At 36.2% G+C, this 23684-nt stretch overlaps 5 protein-coding genes across 16 annotated transcripts in view; 3 read left to right on the plus strand and 2 right to left on the minus strand.

Moving 5' to 3' along the window:
* Positions 1 to 2302, minus strand: part of tdrd9 (tudor domain containing 9) — a 32419-nt gene extending 30117 nt beyond the window's left edge. The window contains exons 1-3 of one of the 2 annotated variants that reach the window (XM_081350341.1): positions 2239 to 2302; positions 1983 to 2083; positions 1601 to 1723 (exon numbers count right to left, since the gene is read on the minus strand). In XM_081350341.1, the coding sequence (XP_081206467.1) occupies positions 1601 to 1723; positions 1983 to 1984 (125 nt within the window). In that variant the 5' untranslated portion in view covers positions 1985 to 2083; positions 2239 to 2302. The remainder of the gene's footprint in view (positions 1 to 1600; positions 1724 to 1982; positions 2084 to 2238) is intronic. The other variant, XM_081350342.1, reaches the window with a different exon arrangement.
* Positions 2303 to 5073: 2771 nt separating this feature from the next.
* Positions 5074 to 8751, plus strand: pgam1a (phosphoglycerate mutase 1a). The gene is made up of 4 exons (XM_081351030.1): positions 5074 to 5586; positions 6257 to 6531; positions 7082 to 7262; positions 8227 to 8751. The coding sequence occupies exons 1-4, from the start codon at positions 5448 to 5450 to the stop codon at positions 8394 to 8396; spliced, it is 765 nt and encodes a 254-aa protein (XP_081207156.1). The 5' UTR covers positions 5074 to 5447; the 3' UTR covers positions 8397 to 8751.
* mettl18 (methyltransferase 18, RPL3 N3-histidine) lies at positions 8555 to 10414 on the minus strand. The gene is made up of 2 exons (XM_081351029.1): positions 10209 to 10414; positions 8555 to 9956 (listed from the first exon to the last, which is right to left on the minus strand). Exons 1-2 carry the CDS (start codon positions 10308 to 10310, stop codon positions 9087 to 9089), a joined length of 972 nt encoding a protein of 323 aa, XP_081207155.1. The 5' UTR covers positions 10311 to 10414; the 3' UTR covers positions 8555 to 9086.
* On the plus strand, positions 9732 to 16586 carry zdhhc16a (zDHHC palmitoyltransferase 16a; the record flags this gene model as incomplete). 9 transcript variants are annotated; one of them, XM_081351025.1, is made up of 11 exons in its annotated part: positions 9732 to 9904; positions 12288 to 12518; positions 12617 to 12811; positions 12915 to 13003; positions 13112 to 13140; positions 13933 to 14066; positions 14367 to 14471; positions 15423 to 15499; positions 15602 to 15725; positions 15879 to 15949; positions 16042 to 16586. In XM_081351025.1, 10 exons carry the CDS (start codon positions 12297 to 12299, stop codon positions 16142 to 16144), a joined length of 1149 nt encoding a protein of 382 aa, XP_081207151.1. In that variant the 3' UTR covers positions 16145 to 16586. The 9 variants fall into 9 exon arrangements, 7 of the variants coding, with proteins under 7 accessions (XP_081207151.1, XP_081207153.1, XP_081207152.1 ...); XM_081351027.1 differs by having other exon boundaries at positions 9735 to 9904; positions 14367 to 14462; positions 16042 to 16585; XM_081351026.1 differs by lacking the exon at positions 9732 to 9904 and adding an exon at positions 10831 to 11174 and having other exon boundaries at positions 14367 to 14462; positions 16042 to 16585.
* Positions 16587 to 17843: 1257 nt separating this feature from the next.
* Positions 17844 to 23012, plus strand: ubtd1a (ubiquitin domain containing 1a; the record flags this gene model as incomplete). Of its 3 annotated transcripts, XM_081351702.1 has the most annotated exons (4): positions 18600 to 18713; positions 19035 to 19288; positions 20622 to 20849; positions 21377 to 23012. In XM_081351702.1, 3 exons carry the CDS (start codon positions 19234 to 19236, stop codon positions 21757 to 21759), a joined length of 666 nt encoding a protein of 221 aa, XP_081207828.1. In that variant the 3' UTR covers positions 21760 to 23012. The 3 variants fall into 3 exon arrangements, with proteins under 3 accessions (XP_081207830.1, XP_081207828.1, XP_081207829.1); XM_081351704.1 differs by lacking the exons at positions 18600 to 18713; positions 19035 to 19288 and adding an exon at positions 17844 to 17925 and having other exon boundaries at positions 21377 to 22782; XM_081351703.1 differs by lacking the exon at positions 19035 to 19288 and having other exon boundaries at positions 21377 to 22910.
* Positions 23013 to 23684: the final 672 nt, after the last annotated feature.

The following is a 23684-nucleotide window of genomic DNA, read 5'->3' on the forward strand; positions in this document are numbered from 1 at the left end:
ATGGTTGCGCCATATTGTTGTCACGTGTTGGATTCTTCAGTAACAGAACCGGCGTGGAGTGATAAGTGGAAAATGAGTGCCATCAGCGATTGTTGATAAAACAGGAAAAGTCAGCTCGCCAGTATGGCAGTTTTTTGGATTTTATAAGTCTGACCATAGTCAGACCAATGTCGTCTGCAAGTTATGCAAGACCGTCGTCGGTTTCTCTGTTTATATTTAACACTTTGCACTATTGTATTACACTTTATTAAGCATTTCTTACGTATTCTTTAATTTTGCACCCTAATGTTAAGAGATAATTGTTAAGTGTTCATTGTGATTTTAGACTTATGTTTACATTTTAATTATTTGAGTGTTTTCCATGGTTGTGTTGACATTTCTGCCTTTATAACTGAGGGGATTATAATCAGAGGAAGGTTAAAGGTATAGCGGAGGATTTTTTTACTTCCGGGTGGAATACCTATACTATAGGTCCTATACTATTGGTCCTCCTAATTGTCAATCATTCTGGTGAATCAATCAAACTTTTCAAAAAGTGGAGAGGGCGGGTCTTATCTAAAATTCAGAAAGATCCTCCGCTATACCTTTAAGTTTAAAATAAGTTTAAATGTAACATATTTGTCTCCTGGTCCTTATTTTAAATAGGTCATAAAAAAAAATATCAATAATTATCGATATCGACCGATATGAAACACTTATATCGTGATACAGTTTTCAGCCATATCGCCCAGCCCTACATGATGCTATCCAGTATCCACAGGAATCAGCTGAAGGTTTGAGGTTGAAGTTTTCCCTGGTGTCTGTGCATGCAATAAGTGGGCGGGCAATATTCTAATGTTTCGTCTTGACGTCACAACGAAACGGCAAATCATTTAATTGACTCAGAGTCGACTCTTACTTTTGAAAGACAATAACTTTATACTGTGCACTTATACTTGCACTGTACTGTGCAATGTTTTCATTCACTCAGAGCTATGTTACACACTACATGAAAGGTCGTTTTCAAAAATCCATAATAGGGGCCCTTTAATATTTTCTTACTATATTCCTGTGCTGCACTGTAGATGTGTATATATTTTTTTTTTTATCAATTTATTCATGTTAACCCATGTTTTATTAATTTAGTTCAATTTATCTTTAATTTATTTTTACACTGTTTTTTAGACTTTTCCACAGACGGCCTAGCACTCCCTTGCGGCCTCCTGAGGGTCCCTGGGCCCAGTTTGAAAACCCCTAGCCTATAGTTTACCACCAGCTGTCAAACAAATCAATTCACCCGCGCACATGTTGTTTGGTATGGCAGAGCCTCCAAAATTAAACTTGGACAAAGCATTAATATTTAATAATGTGAAAATGTAAGTGCTAAATTGAGTGCGTATACTCTGAAAAATAAACTACGTATCTTAAACGCACGTGTCTCCCATGGTGATTTTATTTTAATTAGCGATAACTGCACATGGTCTAAAATTCCAGTTTCATCAATGTTATTGTCTAACATCTTTTGAAATTACGAATCCTATTAAAGCAAGTTTGGATAATAAAACTAACAGTTTAAAACTTTTCACCTGTACATGCAAAAACTGACCTCATCATCACGTACCTGACTGCAGTAGCTTCGGCCTCATCTTGCTTTTTCACTTCATCAGTGATTGTGATGTTTGCAAACTGTGCCCCAACAGTAAACCAGTGGGCTATCTGAGCTGATGTGATGGCCTGATTCATCCTGCACAAAACATTCAAAAATCATGTAATAAAAACGCCAAAATGTCCATACGCCGAAAAGAGCTAGCATGCGTCCACCTGCGCGCTCTCAAGCATCTTTTTCTTCTACCAACATGCAGCGTGCGTGCGTGCGTGCGTGAACAACGTCAACGGTCACCTTTTTTTTTTAAGTAACGAAAATGTTTTATGTTGTGTGATTTTTGTTAGAACAAAGTATGTTAGTGAGATATTAACTTCAAAATAAATGTAGGCGTATTTACATTAATTAGAGACCATATGCTGAGAAGAATCTGAACTAGTGGCGAGTTTTCCCGCCGATTCGGAGGCAGCAAGCCTGGACCCGGTAGCAGAGCCTACCACTCTGCCCGGTAGATATGGCCCAGGCAGTAAAAAGACAAAAATAATGATTAGAATTGTGTAGAGCATAAAATAAACCAATTATTAAATTATTCTTTATCTAAAAAACTTATAACATTAACAATACTTAATGTTATGCATAAAAACGATATGACTTGCCTCTCATAATCAGGATGCAGCAGCAGCTTCTATGTTGACTGTCTGTCACTGCCTGGACCGTTACAATAGCGTGCCGCACGAGTGCTATTTTTAGACCGCAAGGCCGCGTGACGTCAGCAACGTAAACCGGAAGGGGGTCAACATAGAAGCGCGCTCGCTCAAGTTCAGTTGGCAAAGTAAATAAAAGAAGACATGTTAAAGCTTTATTTAAGTTGTGAAATGTTCTACTAATTCTGCACATTTAATCCAAAATCTATCAATATTTAGAGGGGTCATCTCAATATTACTTTGATGCTTAAAGGCAATCATATTTCCAACAAGTGACCCCATTCAATTTCATTCTGAAATATACACTTGAACTTTGAAAATGTAAAAAGTTATTTTCTATAAACATTTACTTGGATTTATTATTTCATTTTTGTTTACATATAGGGGTAATTTATAACCTATATCCACAGAGAGAATGAAGGTTAATTGCAAAGAGAACAGTTGTGCACTATACATGGGTTTCTCGGCGACGTCATCACTGCTTGCGCACGCAACCAGGAGGCAATAGACCCGCGGTCTTCGTATCGGAGTAAAGGGTGGCTAGTAGCATAGTGGTGGTGTTGTCTCTAAGTCAAAATGCAAAGAAGTTGTTGCGTAATTTATTTATATGCAGGCCTATCTGTTGTGTTTTATCTGCTCATTTAAATTATACATGTTGCAAGTAATTCCAAATTTAGGCAAATGGAAGAGTGGGACAGAAGAAGGAAGTATGTTATAGGCTATTCTTTCTATTCATAATTTGACGAGCTGCACATGACCACATAGCACGTAGTTGTATGCATCAATGGATTTGTACGCTCTAATCATTTATTTTGTATACACACTTGGTGTCTGAATGAATAAGATAATTATATAGCCTATATCAGGCCATACAATTGCTGGCCACTATTTGTCATCCGCAATCCAAAGATCGTCATGTATTGCGTAGGGATCCGGCAAGATCTCACCATTGCTGAGAGTAAGTTTTTTAATATAATCGCCACGGTCGGAGGTACTAAGGCTACATAATCCATCGTCAAATCTTTGATTTACACTAATGTAACGTTATATGTGCAGTCATGAAATGCTGCAGGTCGTAAAGTAACGTAACGTAAACAAGGTTAACTTATATAAAAGCAAATGCTGCACTGCTAACATTACATTACTAACTTAGTCTAACATGATAATTCATACATGCATCACAGTATGTCCGGATTCGTAAACAGTTGGACGTTTTACATATGTTATAATAATATGAAACACAAACAAACAGATCCAACTCTGAAATTGCAGTTTATTATTAAGTCAACAAGAAATTACAAACAATGGGAAATCTACGTTAATTACAATATCTTTACAGAATTCGGCATAACAGATAGCGGGTTTTTTGCCTCCTGGATGCGCGCGCATCCGGTATTGTTTGTATACAAGAAACCCGTGTATTGCCTTCATTGTATGTACAGTGAAAGCAATAATGTACAGTGAAAGCAATAAAGAAAGATAATAGAAAATATTCTAAGTTTTGAGGTAATGAGTAGATTAACATAGAATTGATATCTTGGGAATTTTTGATCAAAATGTATTTTACATAAAACTAATGAAATGCATACACATGAAATGATCTTTTAAACATTTTAATTCAAAAGTTAATAGTTTAAAATCATCATGAATAACAATGAAATACCCATTAAGTGTTGTTGGTTGTGACCAAGTGGCATTAGCGATCGCTAAACAAAAAATAAATACATTAATAATAATATAAATTACCCCCAACAACTGTCAGACGTAAGACAACCAGAGGACATAATATATATGACAGACAGGACATAGGGTGGTAAAAGATAGCTTGTTGAAACTGCAAAATGTCACTGTCAGTGGCGTAAGGCGATGTTTTTTGGGGGAGAAATTCTGTCGATAACAATCTACCTCTGGATCAGGTCGGCTCTTTTTCCCGTCTTTTTCAGCCCTCTACACTCAAGCCATCTCTTCAATTGAATATTTGTATGTTCTTCTACTTCTATACCAGTGAAGTTGGCACCGGGGACATCATTCTCGGACAGAGTTAGCAGGTTTAGCTCAGTAGACATCTCGTCCGTAAACTGTTTACATGCGTCTAGCATGAGTGACACGCGCGAGTTTGACCCCCCTAGCAACCGTCGCTAGCTTAATGAATATTAATGAGAAAAGGTGACGTATATCGTGCGGTACGCTATTCATTTGAACCGTCGCTGCGGAAACCGTTAGCTATTTGACCCATAGACAGTGATTTAACCCAACAGTCGGGTTATTTCTAGAAATTACCCAACGATTTTAAAAATGACCCTTTTTTTGGAGAATAACCCAACATATTGACCCAATATGTAACCCAACGTTTTTTTTTTACTGTGTAGAGATGTCTTAACAGCTTTGCTATTCTTCTTTATAGACATTAAAGAATCATGTGGAAAACAGTCTACTTACAGTTGATATTTATTTATGATATGATCCCAATTTGGGCAAGATTTTTAATTGTATTGTCAGTATCCATTAAACCGCTTTCACAAAAATCAACTACAGTTGAAAAGAAGATTCTGAGTCCTCTTAACAGAAGCAAAGACGAAAACCCTTCCTTGAACATACTAATAAAGTTATTGTTTAATAGTTAGGCCTACTATCACATTTGCTTCACACAACATCACCATTCATTCTCTTCCGCGCTAAACCCCGCCCAATACCAACATAAGTAACATTTGATTGGCTCTCCTGTACCTCATATCTCCAAGATACACCCAATGAAATCTAACGGGAAGTTACAATCTTCCTGAGTCTAATGATTTATAATACTTTATCTCTGGCATGTTCGATGAACTATGAACGATTACATATATTACAGTCCTTCTTATTCTTGCTAAATATATTTTGAAGCTTAAATATAAAATATGCAGAGACATTCATTACAGGAAGCTCATGTTTTTTTTCCATGTCGTATTTGCAGTTTCACAGTGTGGCGCATCGTTCCGAGGCGCTGATTGGTGGAGCGTTGAGATGGGCAGGTCGGAAACGTCATTCATTAGGGACTCAGATGAGAGAAGGGTCTTTTTGACAGTACTCTCTTTACAGAGCTTAACAACCTGTTCGACCAGAGCTCAGTCATCGTGCTTTCTTTAGCTGCCACCTTTAAAATCTGCCTCTGAATATCTCAAATGGCTGCATACAAGTTGGTTCTCATTCGCCATGGCGAGAGCTGCTGGAACCAGGAGAATCGCTTCTGCGGCTGGTTCGACGCCGACCTGAGCGAGACAGGGGCTCAGGAGGCAAAGAAAGGCGGTCAAGCTTTGAAAGGTTTGTAAGTTTGTTTAATATTATATTTTCCAGCATTGTGAATGATGAGCGTTGTAAATCTGCCGTCCTAAGTGTAAGTTATATCAGCATTCTAGATTGTTTTTTGAAAGAACATGTCATGTACATCACGTCTACATTGAGAATAACTTTACCTGCTTTGTCATACTAATGTTTGCATTGAGGTTTTTGCGTTTTAAATAATAAAACTCAAACCGGAAAATTCAAATGACTTTCAGAAGACTGACATACCCGGCGCTGCCCCGCCTTCGACGTGACGCGTGTAAGCTCTGAACCAATGAACTGGCAGTTTGCTAATTAATGACGGGTGTGGGGCGGGGCATACGTGATGCGAACGTGCCGCACAGAACGTGATTTTACACACCACGTGCTGAATTTCCCAATAAAAAGTGACTTTTTTTGACGCGATTACTGTTAAGCAATGTTTATATTTTATAAATGCATTGTAATACCATTTTTATGATAGTTTAAATAAAAATTATATGTAATACATTTTTAAAAATAAATTATATTTGTATTATTCTAAGTCTATAATATCGTATTAAATGAATTTGTATTCAATGTATATATTGATCACAATGTATTGATTTGTGTTGTTTTTAATTACATCTGCCATATTAAATAAATCTATGCTGTATCACTGTCTTTGCAGATGCAGGGTATGAGTTTGACATTTGTTACACCTCGGTGCTGAAGAGAGCCATCCGGACGTTATGGATCGTTTTGGACAGTATTGATCAGATGTGGCTGCCTGTGCACAGGACCTGGCGCCTGAATGAACGTCATTATGGTGGTCTCACTGGGTTGAACAAGGCTGAGACTGCAGCCAAGCATGGTGAAGCCCAGGTTAAGATTTGGAGGCGCTCATTTGACATCCCCCCACCAACTATGGATGCAGATCATGACTTTTACAGCATCATCAGCAAGGTGTGGTCTTCAACCTCATTCAATTATTATGTCATTTTAATCACTAAATCTGTTTAATCTGCCATCATAATTAGTTATTCCCCCTCCTCATATTCCATAGATTTTCAAATTATATAAGAAACAGAAACTCATGAGTGTATAAATGCATATCCTCAATGACAGCATACCTATTAACATTATTATCTGCATTCCTGCATCCATTACAACAATCTCAGAATTCATAAATCATCTTAACATACAATGTTCCATCTGATTTTATGAGTGTAAAAACTTGGGATTTTCACTGTTACATGTTGCAGTTTGTTGCAACATGTTGGTATTACATTTTGAAACTGACGTGCGAGTAGTTAATAAGTGCAAAGGCTCAGAAAACAAAGGTCAAACCTTATTTGTAAATGAAACTGCATTCTATGTCCCAAAACAAACAAGTCAAGAGTTTCTATTAGCTAAATGAGCAGTACTATTGGATACTGTAACTGACATGTTTAAGGAACATTTCATTAATGCACTAATTTTGTCTTGTTGGATGTCCTTTCTTTTTTTTTTTTAGGATAGACGTTATGCTGATTTGACCGAGGACCAGCTGCCGCCTTGCGAGAGTCTGAAGGACACTATTGCACGGGCGCTACCTTTCTGGAATGAGGAGATTGTGCCTCAAATCAAGGAAGGGAAAAGAGTGTTGATTGCAGCTCATGGAAACAGTTTGAGAGGCATTGTGAAACACTTAGAAGGTAATTGCAGGATCTTTTCAATCCCTTGTTCAGTGTTCTTCTTACCATCATTTCAATTTTTAAAATACCAGGAAAATTCATGGAAATTAAAAGCTTTAATAAGGAATTTTTTTTTGTTAAAATATATATAATCTGCAAGAAATTGCTCTTTATGAGTCACTCTCCGTAAAATTACTTTCAATTCCACAAAAAAAGCAAAATTGGCCGTTTACTTTTTATCCACAATGCCATTCCCCCATGGAATGACATTCCTTCTCTATATAATACTTCCTTCTCTATATATAATAAAATAAACTGGTAACACTTTAGTTTAGGGTCCAACTCTCACTATGAACTAGTTGCTTATTAGCATGCATAATACTGGGATATTGGCTGTTTATTAGTACTAATAAAGCACATATTAATGCCTAATTCTGCATGAACATATTTTACATCCCTTAATCCTATCAATACCTAAACTTAACAACTACTGTACTAAATATTAATAAGCAGTAATTAGGAGTTTGAGGCAAAATGTGTGGACCCTAATTGGACCCTAAACTAAAGTGTGACCAATAAACTTTCAGGTAGTTGCCAAATCAGCCTTTCTCATTAACTTGATCTACTAAAATAACTAAAGCTGAAATAAAAAAAATTAAACCTATATAAACATAAAAAAATAGACAAAACCGCAACAAAATTACTAAAACTTTAAAATTAAAACGAAAAATATCAAAATAAAAATTCAAAATATTAATAAAAACGATAAAAGTAACTAAATACCAAAACAACACTGACCATAGGCAGAGAAACACCCTAGTCTTGACAGATATGCACAAAAACATCTTATTTAATAAGTTATACATTTAAAAATTAAACCTACTACTTGAGGACATTTGATTGCTGTTTTAGAAATAGTTCGTCACAAGCTCTTATGAGAGGTCACATTTCAGTTTTTCTACAGTCTTATAGTGTTTCCTCACAGGTATGTCTGAGGAGGCCATCATGGAGCTGAATCTGCCCACAGGCATCCCTATTCTTTACGAGCTGGACAAGAACCTGAAGCCCATCAAGCCCATGCAGTTCCTCGGAGACGAAGAAACTGTTCGCAAAGCCATGGAGGCTGTGGCAGCCCAGGGCAAAGCCAAGAAATAGAGTATTTACTTTAAACTTTTTAAATTATACATCAGCACTGAATTACTTTAAACAAGACTCCCATATTTAACATCAACGAGACAGAGCTCTATCGGATAAGTGTCTACGAGTTCAAATAAATATAGGACCTATTTACCATAATGTAATTCTAGAATTGTGCATTAGTTGTGAGTATTTATTAGGTAAACCGTTTACAAGGACCACATATTTTTGTTTGGATTTGTCTATGTAATTCATTCCATAATTTACTTTATCTCCACTTTATTTTTTTTAAGAATATTATGTTTGGTCATGTATTCTCAATGCAGCAAGTACATTTCTTTTCACATTAAACCAGTGTTGAGACTGAAAACCTAATGACTGTTTCGTCTGTTGGCCTGCTTGATAAATTGTACAGACATAAGCCGGAACATGTAAACTTATGCCAGTCGTTGTTTATTTGATGATGATTTAGCAGCACAGTATGAACCAATATATAATGTGTACTTTATATTGCAGATTGAATTGGAATTAAGTAACAAATCATCAGTGTTTCACCAAACTTTGAAAGTTTCAGTTCTGTTTCACCTTTAGTTATGTATGCCAAGCACAATTTAGGCTCCCATAGTCGATGCATTTGGCCTGAAAGGGATGGGTGTCCATAATAGATAGTTAATGTGCACATTAACACTTATCAATACAATTTCAATGTCACTTTTTAAATGTCAATGATACAACATGTCTCTTCAGGCCTTGTTCCACATCCTTCAAATATTTGGTTTGAAAGACTTTATTCTGCTCCACAAACTTCTCAAACAGATGAAGGCCACCGCCTACTCCAAAATAGTGAGACTTAGTTGCCAAATAAACAATCCCATCCTCAGCAAGCAGGCCACAAAACACACTATGAAGAGAAGAGTAGTAGTCTGTGTTGTAAATGGTTTCTGATGTGAAGATAATGTCATATTTTGGCGATGAGGTTTTATTTCGCATAAGTGTGAGAAAAGAGTTCCAGTCGCCCGAGAAGAAACCACAACGATCTAGCAATTTCTGTGATGCATTCAGGGCTTTCCTCTTAGATGGTGGACTGCTATTTTGCTCCTCTGTCTCATCATCATCATCTTCACAATTGAGAAACACATTTGGCACTGTTAACTGCTCTATCACAGTGCTGTTATAATCCTGGAAGTCAACTTTGATGGCTCCTCTCTTCAATGCAAGAATGCCAAGTAGACCTGCTCCACAGCCCAAGTCTAACACCCTTTTTCCAGTGAAGGTCTCTCCTTCATCATCAATGTACTCAAGAAGATCATACGTGCATTCCCATATCTTAAGTCCACCCTCATACACTCCAGTGATGAGGTCAGAGTTTTGATTCAGTGTTTTGGCCAGTATCTCCTCACTGTCCTCCAGTTCAGGAGCCGTCTTCTCGAACACTGATTCATTGAGACAGAGCAGTGGAGGCAGGGCACCTACTGTGATGGTTTCGGGCACCCAGTTCTCAATGTGGGAGAGAGGATCCAACAAAGGTTCGTGCTCAATAGCATTCTTCATCTTCGTTGGGACGGTTGCACTGGCGTCCTATAAAAAGATACATTGTGCATAATGATCTTGACAGATGCAATCACTGGTTACTTTTTGATATGTAGCGTGAGTTACGAGACCCACATATACTTGATTTATTCTTTCACATAACTGATAAGATAGAGTATCATTTGGGGCATGTGTGTTGTACTTCTCAAGCATAATTTAAAAAATATATATATTAAAGTCAGCCGACTAGCATTATTAGCAAACATATAGCCGGGATTAACAAGCTATACATTCCCTTACCGAGCATTTAAGATCCACATCTTTTGCGTTGTCGACTTTGTTTTCTTTATCATTTATTTCTTCTGTTTGTAAAGGTATATCGAAGTTGAAAGTGAATGCCATGTTTTGTACAATCTCTACTCCCGTAGTGAGCACGTGTGAACAGCAGCTACTGTCGTTGCCTGAACGAATTGTTCTTTTGAGTCGGATCTTTTCAATGAATTGGTTGAACCGGTTCAGAAAATTGTCCGAGTTATTTAAACAGTGCAATTTTACAAAAACACGTTTGCAGCCAACAGATGTAAATTAATTTTAGTAATGTAAATGCTAATTATAACTTTGTTTTTATGGGCTGAATTACTGCATCAAACTGAGAAACATTAAATAACACTACATTCTAATAGTACCACGTAACGTAATAGAAAAATACATAATAAATAGCAAAGTGTGCCTGCATATGCCTTTATTGGGACATTAGAGCACTACGCTGGGGGTTTAGGGTCCACGCCGACGTTATTACGTTTAGACGTAAAAGAATCACTGAATTATTTCTTGAGCCGTTTCTTTGAAACAAAACGTTCGAAAGAACCGATTCGCGAAAATGACTTGGACATGATTTAAACTACAATTCCCACAGTTCTCTGTAGCAGTTTGGCGGAGATCACATACAATTAAACATAACTACGATTTTTTTTTCATGAAATGCCACACTATATAATTGAATTTTTATCATTAATACTATAAAAATATTATTAAAAGTTCCCATATAATATTTCCGCTTTCCGCACTTTAAACTCCATTTCCCAGAATTCCCACCTTGACAGCTCACATCCCTGCGCGTCAGACAGACAGACAGACAGCAGATGAAATCAAAGGGGTAGAAACTGCTGCTTCCATTTATTTGTCTCCATCTGTCCCAAAAAAAAAAATCTTTCAGCGGTATCATGAGTTGAGTCCATCGCAGTTTTAGTAGAAGATCTAGGCCAGGTAAGAGAGCCGACTGCATGCATTTCTGCCTAGCAGTGATATGTGATGTTTAGCTCTTGCTGTTTGATTCTGTCAGCTCGAGGTACTAAACAACATCACTATTAACCTTTGTCTTATCACTGATGCGCAGTGTAGCCTATATTTTTACCCATTTGTTGACGCTGTGATTTGATCAATGTAAATTTACCAATATGTATATTTTTGTCTTAATTATCATTTTAAAGGCACAGACTCTGTGAGATTATAGTCTGTTTATGACATGGGGGATGGTGTATGAGGTTGGCCATTTCTACAATAATCTGACAGCATTGTCCACTGTTACATCTCTTTATGCTTATGTCTCTATTTGTCTCAATTCCAAAGTTACATATGGGTGGTGTTCCCTCCACATTAACTGTTGTGGTCGGAATGTAGACTGTCCAGATCAGTATCTCACAAGTGAATTTTACAATGTCTAAGCATGTAATGCTAACATTTAGTTTTTTTTTATTCTAACTGGGGGCACGCCTCTCTGATTCATAATTGTATTTATATTTTTTTACATTTTTTTAGAACTTAGCGTGCCTTAGGGTAATGTCTTTTGCCTAACTTTTAATTAAGTAACAAAGCCTCTTTTATCATCCCAGGTCCTTTATGCATTTTAATCTCAAATTCACCTCCAGACTCTTTATGAGACGGTTTGAAAGCCGTCTAGTAAGATTAATGGTCAGATTACAACTACAAATCCAAGCAAAGACGCATTAGTAACTAGCCTAACCATGTTTTTTGTAAAAGTAAGTAAACTTAAAATGGGCTGGGCTTTTTTAGATGCATTGTTATCAGTGCAGTCGTGCAAAGTAAACACTTGACAAAAGACGTAATACATCTTTTTATTATTGTATTCTGTCCCATAATCCATGTGTATCAGAAAACTAATGCATGCTTGCATTATTGGTTTGGATCAGTCCACACCAACTGCTTAGGTGGATACTTTGTTAATCTAATTGGCTTACAAGTTCAGCACAGGGGGAAGTGTCAGTGAGCAAACTGCAGGACATAGTCAGAGGAACGTGCTTGTGCCGATATTCAGGAAGTTGGAACAAGTAAAGAAGAGGTAACATGTTGTCTTTCCAGGGGCTGAACATGCGTCCCTGCTCTACAGTCATGCACCTGCTGCTGAGATGCATGCGCGGGTGTTGCAGGCAGAGTCGCATGCCCAGGAGACTGAGGCGGCCTCTGAGCTACATCAATCTGATCTTCAAATCTCTTTATTTTAACTCGCTCACTAACTCTGATGTGGTGTTTGACTCAATCCTTGAACCAGTGTTTTGGATGGTGGAGATTGTCACACGCTGGTTTGGAATGGTAAATCTGTCTTTTCTCATAACTAACTATCATCATGTTATTTTCTTAAGATGTCTGTGCGTTTCTCTCACACCGTTCGCTTTTTCCTTTCTCTTTAGGTTTTTGTATTTTTAGTTGTCGCTCTTACCAGTTCTGTGATTTTCATCGCTTATTACTGCCTTCTACCGTTGGTCCTGCAAACGTACTCTCCTGGCTGGATAATGTGGCACGTTTGTTACGGACATTGGATCATAGTCATGATAGCCTTCCATTACTACAAGGCCACAAGCACTCCCCCTGGATACCCTCCAAAGGTTCAGCACCCTTAGACATGCCACAATCCAGTAGAGCTGATGTGTGTTTTCAATGTCATTCATGACCTAACAGCTATTTTATTTCTTTATATTGTTTTTTCAGATGAAAACTGACGTCCCGTTTGTGTCAGTCTGTAAAAAGTGTATCATTCCTAAACCAGCGCGAAGTCATCACTGTGGCATCTGTAAAACGTAAGAGTAAGAACAGGCTTATAAAATCGAATTGGTGACTCAATATCAGCTGCATTTTATACTGTTATTGAAAGAAAGTTACAAACATCCCTCTATCTTTTTCTTCAGCTGTATTCTAAAAATGGATCATCATTGCCGTATCCTTTTTAAATCACCATATTGTTGGCATTTTGAAAAAATGTCTTGCTATGTTTTACACAATTGTTCACCCAAAATTAACAGTTTGTCATGATTTATTCATTCACCCTCATGTTTTTACTAACCTGTATATGGACAAGTTATGTGGGCCACTTTTTATACTTTTAGAGGGCTTTTACTGTAATTTATTATAATTTTATGGAAAAGAATGACCATAAATATTTTTTTTTAAATTATTTAAAAAAAAAACTTTATAGCTTTAAAGATAGTACTGCTGTGAGCTACGAGGTTGTTAAGCGATGCCATATGCTCTTGTTGAAGCCATTATGTGCATTATTTCAACTTATTTTTAAAAAATAATTCAATTTAACAATGCAATTTTTGGTGAAAAAATACATTACCCAAGATTCTACAGAGGATTGAAGTTCTTTCCCTTATTAAAGATGTTAAGTTCACATTCTTGTACCTTTTGTCTTTTAGTTCAAATACATTTTGGCTTTGAATTATGATTCACCTAATAGCTGGTTGCTTTGATTCTGGCTTATAGCTTTTTAACGAAGACTTTTTAAGAATCCCAAATGAAAAAAATACTTCCGGAACCAAGGCTGTTGAAAAAGTGAGGGCAATGTTGCTCTCTATTTCCAGTTTTGCATTCCACAGAAGAAAGAAGTAAAGTGACAATCTGGATTTAGATAGAATTTAAATCAATTGTGTCAGTTATTCATTTAACAGCCCAGAAACATTAGGTTTTTCACTGCTGTGTAGTTGGTTCCTTAATTCCATATTTTCAGCTTGGCTTAACAACTGCGTTGGTCATTACAATCATCGTTACTTCTTCTCCTTTTGTCTCTTCTTGACCATGGGCTGCATGTACTGTAGCATCAGCGGTCGCAATCTCTTTATTGATGCATACAATGCCATAGATGTAAGTTTTTTTTTAAATACATTTGTTGCTTTGTGTTAGTGCTTCTCTGTCGAGTGTAACTCATAATCTTTGTATCATAAAAGTTTGAATCTTTAACCCGCTTAAAGCTTGGAAAACACCTCAGTAGGCATTTTTCCCCCCCTCCACTTATTCGTATGAATAAGGTGTTTTGTGTCCATTCTAAGATGGTGTTTAACTCCTCTCTTTCTGAATGGTTATGTCTCCTTTTCTCTTTCTGTTCTCAAAGTCTGGGGTAGTGGGCGTGTCTTAACTGCCAGCTGTCTCTCTGCCATTCTTTAGCAATTCAGGCACATGGAAGCGGAGAAACAGGGTGTTCCGGTGACAGGGATTGGGTTGCTCATCGGCATTGCACCGTCAGAAGGCGTGGCTGGGAAGGTACTTCAGGTGCTTCAAGTCATTGTTCCTGCTGTCAGCTTGGCTTTAGAATTGGAATTCGTCCTTTTCTGTATCACGGCTCATTATTTAACACTCTTAAAACAAACAACATGCTATAAAACACCAACAAATTATTTCTGACCTTCCTGATCCCAATTCTAACAGTAAACATTTAAATAGGTATTACTTACTGACTTTGCTTTTGTCACAATTGGATTAGCTCTTTAAGCTCTGGTTGGTAAGATCTGGTGCACTAGATTTTTCATTTGGGGCAATGAATCAAGAAAGTGTACAGTTCTCAGATTTATGCTTATAAGAAGATAAAAAAAAAATGTGGACACTTGAGACACTTAAAAATGCATCAAATTCTTTCCATCATATGACAAAATATAAAACTGAGTGGCATTTGTAAACGAATGACACTTTTTTTTAACACACACACACACACACACACACACACACACATCTTTTTTTGAAAATAAAGTAATACTTCGATTCAGCAATTATGCATTAAATTGATCAAGAGTAACAGCAAAGACTTTTACATTATTATTTCAAATAAACGCTCAAGAAATGGTTCTTGAGCAACACTGCAGTAATGGCTGAAAATGTAAAATTCAGCTTTGGATCACAGGAATTTTAAAATCTATTAAAATAGAAGTCAGTTATTTTAAATAGTAATAATATTTCTCATTATTACTGTTTTTGTATTTTTGGTTGAATAATTAAGCATAAGAATCTTCTTTCAAAAACATCAAAAAATCTTACCTACCCCAAATCTTTGAACGTTAGTGTATATATGCATAAATAATATAGTTGCCTTCATATAAATATCTATTTATATAATATTTTAAAAAGTTAAATTATTTGTATTGAATTTTTGCATTAATTTTTATTAATATAATAATGTATTATTTAATATAAAATGTTTTTTCTCTTCTGATGCTTTACGGGGTACAGGAGGTTTCGCAACCTCCATACACCAACAAGGACAGGATGTTTCACAAGAGTATTATCTACATGTGGGTCCTCACGAGGTACGTCGTTTCAAAAGGCTATTCTTTTACAGCGGCCCAAATACTGGTTTTATTATTTCTATAGAACACATCTTTTGTTATGTTTGTTGGTTTTTCCATCAGCACAGTGTCAGTTGCCCTTGGAGCTCTCACACTGTGGCATGCTATACTTATCACCCGTGGAGAAACCAGCATTGAACGCCATATAAACAACAAAGAGACCAAACGTTTGGCCAAACGTGGAAAGGTGAGGGTGACTTCAGCCCATTCCGAATCAAAGTCTTGACTATTCTATCTGTTTAAACAACAGGGTGATTGGGATTTAATTTTTCTTATTTGAGATCTCTTATAATTACATCAAATGCTTTTTTTACTTATAACCTTTTTTCTATTTTTAAAGGTCTATCGGAATCCTTTCAGCTACGGTAAAATAAACAACTGGAAGGTGTTCTTTGGTGTAGAAAAGAGAAGGTGAAATTGCACATTTTACTTGCTTTTCGTGGCAGTCTGCAGTCTTTTAAGCTATGATTTAATGTAAATTATTATTATTATTTTCTCCACAGTCATTGGCTGACACGTATTTTCCTCCCCTCTGGACACACTCCATATGGTGATGGACTGACATGGGACATTTACCCTCTTAAAAAAGACATGATGCCAGTCTGAGACAATAAAGACTTGACTGTCTTATTAGTTGACAATGACCAGTGCGCTCATCAGGGTGAGTCTCACCCGCTGTGCCAAAGCTGAATGCAGATCCAGGGCCCTGCGAACACGGGAGTCTCCAGAGCCCAGATTTAGACACTGATCTCAATGGATGACTTTTGCTCTTTCTGGCCAAATGAAAGGGCTTGTCCTCTAAAATTACAATGTATTTGGATGTTTTCTATCAATATTTTGTAATGAAATCATGGCAGTTGTCTGTGATATCTATGGAAGATAGGTGTGTTGCCATGAGGTTCTTAATGTATGATTGTGTAAAAATTGTTTTAACACATTATTTATGTCACTTACATTATTTAAATTCCCTAAAATTCCTCCAAAAAAAAAACTTTAAAAAAAATTGCCTAGGATTTTATTAAATGTAAAATAAATGTTTTTCACTGCATTTCTTGTTGATTTTTTTTTTTACAGTTTCATCATCTTACACTTGCTTTTATCCTTTCTTTTTTTCTTCTTTTGTATATTTTTAGACGCATCACTATGCATTCTAAATGATTGCCTTTAGGTGGCAGTGTACTATCATTTACTATTTCAGAATCTTTTACTAACTGCTATGTTTCGGAAAACATGTAAAATATTGCAATATTTAACTTAATATTGAAAATTACACTTATATCTAATAGTTTAAAAAAAATTAAATATTTATTAAACCGTTGATTTATAAATAGAGACATTTGGCATTTTTTTGAAGATATTTTTTTCATGAAATATAACTAAATGGTTTCATATGATGGCGAATCAACATTTATTTGCACTTAATACCTGATAAGTTTTATACAGTAGCCTACAGATTCTGACATGGCTACTTTTATCAAAGAGTGGTTAAGACCAAGGGTTACATATTATCAGCACAAAAGAAACACTAAATGTCCAAAATGTTTTGTTAATTTAGTACTATAGAGGCAGATAAAAACAAAATGTTGGAAATAAAGGAGAATCTGATGAGCATTAGAGAAACATTAAGCAGTTTAACTGTAAAAGGAAACGAGAATTAAGAAAATCGTGGCTTGCAACCACAGAATTAGGAAGCAAATCTCGAGTTTCTTATCCTGTTTCCTTAAGCATGCGTGTGTGTGAGTGAGAGATTTAAACATAAATGTAGGTATATCCTCTTTAATCTTTGTTCAATAAAAAAAAATATCTGCTGTTTCTCCGTAGCACTTCAAACGAGTCAGCCGCGCTCGCGATAATGTGCACGAGCGCCCTCTAGTCACAAATTTACTACGTCAAAATAAATGATTTATTCTTCTTCAAGTTCAGGAGCCAACAGGAGTGTGAACTACATAAGGAAGGATGTATGCGTTTAACTCAAAGGACAAGTAAATATCAAGTTTAGAACATTAGTTACTCCATTGATTGGGTAGTTAGTGATAAATGTGTCTTCCTGGTGGAAGGTTTACTGATCAGATCAGAATCAGATTAAGTCTTAGACACATGTCGACTCAGCGGAATACGGGCTTAATTGAGTCTATCCTCGGATAACAATGCATCTGACAACAGAACATAACAGTAAACTAGACATAAACTTTCTTCTGCAACAACAAAATATTACTGACGTCACCAACTAGGGCTATTTACATTTTGGATCCGAAATGCATTTACTGCTGCATCCATGCATTCAAGACTTATGTGAGTTTGAGTGATGGGAAGTTGTTTTGGAGTGATACGTCAAAGGTCTCGCCTGTCCTCCAGGAATGCATCCAGATACAGCACCAAACGAGGAGGTAATTGATCTGCCGAGGAATTCTGCTCGCAAATAGTGTAAATGCTGATGTTCCTTGAATGAGAAACCTTATTTGTCCTACTCTATCAACACTGTCTTTGCACTGTCAACAACACTGTCTAAGCTTATTCTGATATTTTAGAGAATGTATCAATGTAAAAAGACAGTACGAACCTTAGGTAAGGGGTTTAAATCTTTTTAGATGCATGCCACAGACATTTAGCATGTTAGAGACCCCCCATCCTTAAATTTAAAAGGGATTTATAGCCTAGTTTCTTGAACATAGACCTAATTATACAGTAAAGAAATTATTTATTTAAAATATCTGAAAAATATGACATTTCTGTTAAGTTACCTTATTATAGTACTGTAATGTTAGATTATTAATTCACATATATTTATTTACTTATTTTAATAAATATTTATTTTATGTGAATCAAAGTTGTATTCATTTGTTTTAATCTTAATTTTTCTCTAAACTTTTCCAGAGACCCCTTAGCACTCCCCTGCGGTCCTCTGGGAGTCCCCAGACCCTATTTTGAAAACCCCTACCCCTGTCTTGGCACCATTTTTAAAAAGGGCAGTTCATTTTCTTTCTTTCACAAGGGCAGAACTTACACAACCTATTAGTTCCTGTTGGAACTCTAACAACTGTCACTGGTTCCTCAAATAACCACAACATAAGGGAAAGATTCGTCATGTGAAACATATATTGAAGTTCAATTAATTTTTTCTCGACTAATTTTCGATGCGCGGTGCTTAGAAGATTGACATATTAGATATGCAGTGGTGAGTGAATTGTGGATTTCTTCTCTGCTTAAATTATAAAATGAATGTTCTTTCTTTATCTAGAAATCCAATCCAATTAAGATTGGGACATCTTAGATAAGATGTATATTTGTGGATTTGCTTGGGTTCACCTGCTCTGGACAATCCCGGGATTTACCGTTTATTTTTGACTCTCTGTCTAAAATAGAGCCAACTGGATTACATTTGTTGTGAAAAGTCACTCATACACCTAAACCCAAGCCAGAGATTGTAAAAGCATGGCTAGAAGCTATCTTGGTGACCCGCTCTGATTTATATTTGTACGGTTGGTGTTATTTTTAGTTTCAGAAAACAGGTGATGGGCGTGTACAGTGTGCAAGAAACTGGATTTACAAGCTGGGTGTCAAGAGTTTTGCTGTGAGTGAGGTCTGTTGGCACCGTGCATGTGGAGTTGATTATCCCTCAAACCCCTGCATGAAGTCATAGGAGCGACTGTCCAGTCAATTTTCACTGATTAAAGGAATAAGTGAGCGGTCAGACCATGGGAGTTGCAAACTCGAGAGACTATCGACCAACGATAACTGTTGTGCTCAAAAGTAAGTAGCTTACAGCACAATTTAGCTGTTTGTAAGATAAGATGTGATAAGATTGTTTAATGATACTTGAACTGTTGAAGGTTGTTGACTTAATGTGTACACTAGCCTACTTGTTGTGTAGTTCAAGACCCTACATTTAAAGACAATTTTAGCAGTTTTTTTGGTAACATTATCTTGTTTGAAACTGTAGTTCTGTCACCTGTTACCTGGCCTGAGTCATCCTGCCATTGTTAAATGAACAATTTAATCTCCTGTATTTAGTAATGGAAAAGGATTTGTAAGTCTGCAAGATCCTAGATAGACAGTGTTTAGTTCTGATTTGTATGAGTGTGGCACTCCAGCAATACCTTTAATGTAATTAATGTGTTAATACAGTACATATTTTATCATGGACTTGTACTGTATAAGCCAAGTTAGCCAACATACAGTTTGGTCTTTTTTTATCTTAAGAATTCATACTGACTTGGTAAGTTTAGTACTTATGTCTAAATGGTTCTAAATGGCAAAAAACATATATTTATTTTGCCACCCAGTGTTAAAATGAAAATGGTGATTGTTGCAGTGTGTTTGTTTTGTGGCGTTCTAAACTCTCGTCTGGCTAGGAGTGATGCATGATGGGAAAGAGGCCACTAAGTCCTGTTTTGCATCACCCGATTAAGGCTTTAATCTCAGACACTATAAATAATTTGTTTTTCTCCAGTGTATCCACTGCTTTGACTCGAGAGCAGGTTTTTATCACGTTGTATGAAGATTCAAAGTTTCCTTTGAAATCTTTACTGTGATTCTGTCACGTTTTGTTTGTATACAAATAATTACGACACTTGTCTGCAATAGCTTTCTTCCTAAAGGGATTTCCCTTTGGTCCAGATGATCTCATGTTCTTTAGTTGACATCCAGCTGGGCTGACTTGACTGTTGGGATTTAGGTTATGTTTTAGATGGAGATTTTTACCGCATTATTACATTTGATCTGTAATAATGGGTTCATAGTTCACTTAAGGGACAAGTAGTTATTAAACCGGCATTTATTGTGACGAATAAGAGTCCTGAGCTTAGATAAAATTGAATTAGCTTTGCTACACGTCAAAGAGAAGCTTCTGGCATGGGAAATCTGTTTAGCCCCCCTGAATCTCATTTGTGCAAAAGCTGTGATGTTACATGTGTGACATGTATTTGTTGTCCTAGTTCTTTAACAAGAGGTCAGGACCCTTTTTGCGAAACAGGATTTTTACAAATGGCATCCGGATACATCGGACTGACCACTTAATGCATCTTTAAATGATCTGGATATTGCTTAGGTAACATTTCTATCTTTGTGTCTTTTTCTTCTGTAGGACGCAATGAGCCCCTGAAGAAAGACAAGCCCAAGTGGAAAAGTGACTATCCTATGACGGAGGGCCAGCTGCGCAGTAAAAGAGATGAATTTTGGGACACGGCTCCAGCTTTTGACGGCCGTAAAGAGATCTGGGACGCGCTGAAAGCTGCAGCGTTAGCGATTGACTGTAACGACCATGAACTAGCGCAGGCTATTGTAGATGGAGCCAGCATCACACTGCCTCATGGTAAACTTTTAAACAGCATTTTTAATTCATATATCACTAGTGAAAATGCTTCTATTTTGAATTTTATAAATTTTTATAAAAACTTTTTGTTCTTAAAATTTATTTTTTTTAAAGAAATTATTACTTTTATCCAGGAAAGACACATTAAACTAATCAAATGCATCACGGTTTCCACAAAAATATTAAGCACCACAACCATTTTCAAAACTGATAATAATCAGAATCAGAATATTAGAATGATTTCTAAATGATCATGTGACACTGAAGACTGCTGAAAATTCATCTTTGCCATCACAGGAATAAATTAGATTTTAAAATATATTAAAACAGACAACATTTATATAAAATTGTAATTTTTCACAATATTACTGTTTTTTGATCTTATAAATTCAGCCTTGCTGAGGATAAGAGACTTCAAAAACACTTTCTTGCCGACCCCAAACTTTTAAAACACTGTTGTGTACATATATCTACACATGCTAAATATACACATGAGCTAAATTATAGCTTTTGATTTGCTCTTTCAGGGTCCCTTATGGAATGCTATGATGAACTGGGCAACCGCTATCAGCTCCCTGCGTACTGCTTGACTCCTCCAGTCAACCTGGTCTCTGAGTGCAACGATCATAATGTGTCTGAACACGCTGAGCCACAGGAGAAGAAAGAGAAGGAGTTCCAGCTGAAGGTGCGTCTCTCCACCGGAAAAGATCTTCGCATCAGCGCCACAATGGCCGATTCCATCCGTCAGCTGAAGAAACAGCTTCAAATTCAGGAAGACATTAATACCACCAATCAGCGCTGGTTTTTCTCTGGAAAGCTCCTCACGGATAAAACACGTTTACAGGACACCAAGATCCAGAAGGACTTTGTAATACAGGTCATTGTTAATCAGCCCATTGTTCCCAACTAGAAAGCTCATAAAACTGTGAAGCAGGACTCAATAAACTCACACCTTTACGGATGCTTACAGTATATGTTTCCATTATAGCCCACTGATCAGGTCGGAGTTTCTTTTTCCAAATGTGAAGCACAAACATTTCTTATAGAAACTTTGTAAAATTGCAGCATACTAAAATGTGTTATACTAAATTACCGTAGATACCTTGCCTTCTTGGTTTTAATATCCATATGTTGTGTGGATATTAATGTCCATATTCTACATGGTATCATTTGCCTTGATCTTTGATACAGTCTGCTGTCTTTTGCTGAGCAGGCATAGACTATTTTCAAGAGGGTGAATTTACAGTGCAAGGATTTTTCAATCTTATTAAGATCTTATATATGTTCAATCTACATATAAATGGTTATTTCATCATGATGCCATTTTGATTTTGTTCAATCATTGACTGTTCGGAGGCTTATGAATCTTTCTGTTTTATCAGTGTTATCCAAAAAAAAAGAGATACTTGGTACTGTGTCCGATTTTGCTTTGCCAGTCATAAAATTTGTGTTTATGTTCCGAAGCAATTTGTATACATTTGTTTGTAGCTATGCTTTTATAGAGGTTTGTAATTTATTTTAGCACAGACAGGTTTATTTTATTATTTCTAATGTAAATTAATTTTTAACGAATAAAAATTATATGTTTTGTTTATTGTTGCTGAAACAAAGCAGACTTTAAAAACTCTAAATTGTACAATTATTTCATAATGTAATATTATGTTGTTTCATTAAGAAGCAGAATTGTAGCTACTTGTGTATCTGGAGAAAGAGCTACTTGTGTATCTCACTATCTATATTTTACAAGTTTTTACTAAATTAGTTTTTTATACTTTGGCAAAACTGTAATTTTTTAGTTTTCTATTGAATTTTCTATTGAAAAAGGTTGGCTGGTTTTATTTACAAATTGGATTTTGTGGCAAGATGTCAATCACCACTGAGGATTTATTGTCTCATTTTTTCTCGAATATGAGTGGAATTAAATAGCAATTTCAAAACACGTCAGTCTGTGTGTATCAGTGCATACCAGTGCTTGGTTTATTTTTAAGTTAACACCATGTATGGATAAACAACCTATACAGATATATTTCTTTTTCCTTTCCTTTAAAGGAATAGTTCACTTAAAAATGATTCTGTCATCATTTACTCACCCTCAAGTTGTTTCAACCCTGTATGAATTTCTTTCTTCTGCTGAACACAAAGGAAGATATTTTGAAGAATGTTATGAACCAGACAGTTGATGTACCCCGCTGACTTCCGTAGTAGGGAAAAAATACTATAGAAGTCAATGGGGTACATCAACTGTTTTGAGAAAAGAATAAAGAGATTGTAAAAATTGGACATTTCAGGTTGTCATGATTTTAACATACAATTCGTCTTAAATAGTGGTCCACAAGCAGGAATGATAATAAAAAAAGTCATGAAATTCAATAGGAACAGTGGTCTTAAAGGATTTAGAGATATACAATAAACTTAAAAAAAGAGCCGGAGAGAAGAAGTGGTGATGAGGTTAAGGTTGGGACATTGTACACTAAATAAAACACTTAAGATGATATTATGATTTATATATATGATAAGATGGAAAACACCAGAGAGGATTGTGTGAGAGATGTCAGGAGACAGAGCATATAATCTTGAGCTGTAGATATGAAGCAGAGAGAGATGATGAGGAATAAGCGGTGAGTGGGGTGCAGGAGTTCACGTTATAAGGGTTCGAGTGTTTACGGTGTGTGTTTGTGTGTGTCTGCCTGGTAAACCTACATTATTATGGGGACAAAATGTTCCCACAAAGATGGCAATATCCGAAATCCTTGTCCAGCTTATAAATCATAGTCGACTAAGGGATGTTTTCTGAAAATGTGAAAATGCCGAAAGTTTTCTTTGATGGGTACGTTT

The sequence above is a fragment of the Scardinius erythrophthalmus genome, assembly GCF_964197995.2.
Source record: "Scardinius erythrophthalmus genome assembly, chromosome: 21".
In the NCBI taxonomy this organism is placed as follows: domain Eukaryota; kingdom Metazoa; phylum Chordata; class Actinopteri; order Cypriniformes; family Leuciscidae; genus Scardinius; species Scardinius erythrophthalmus.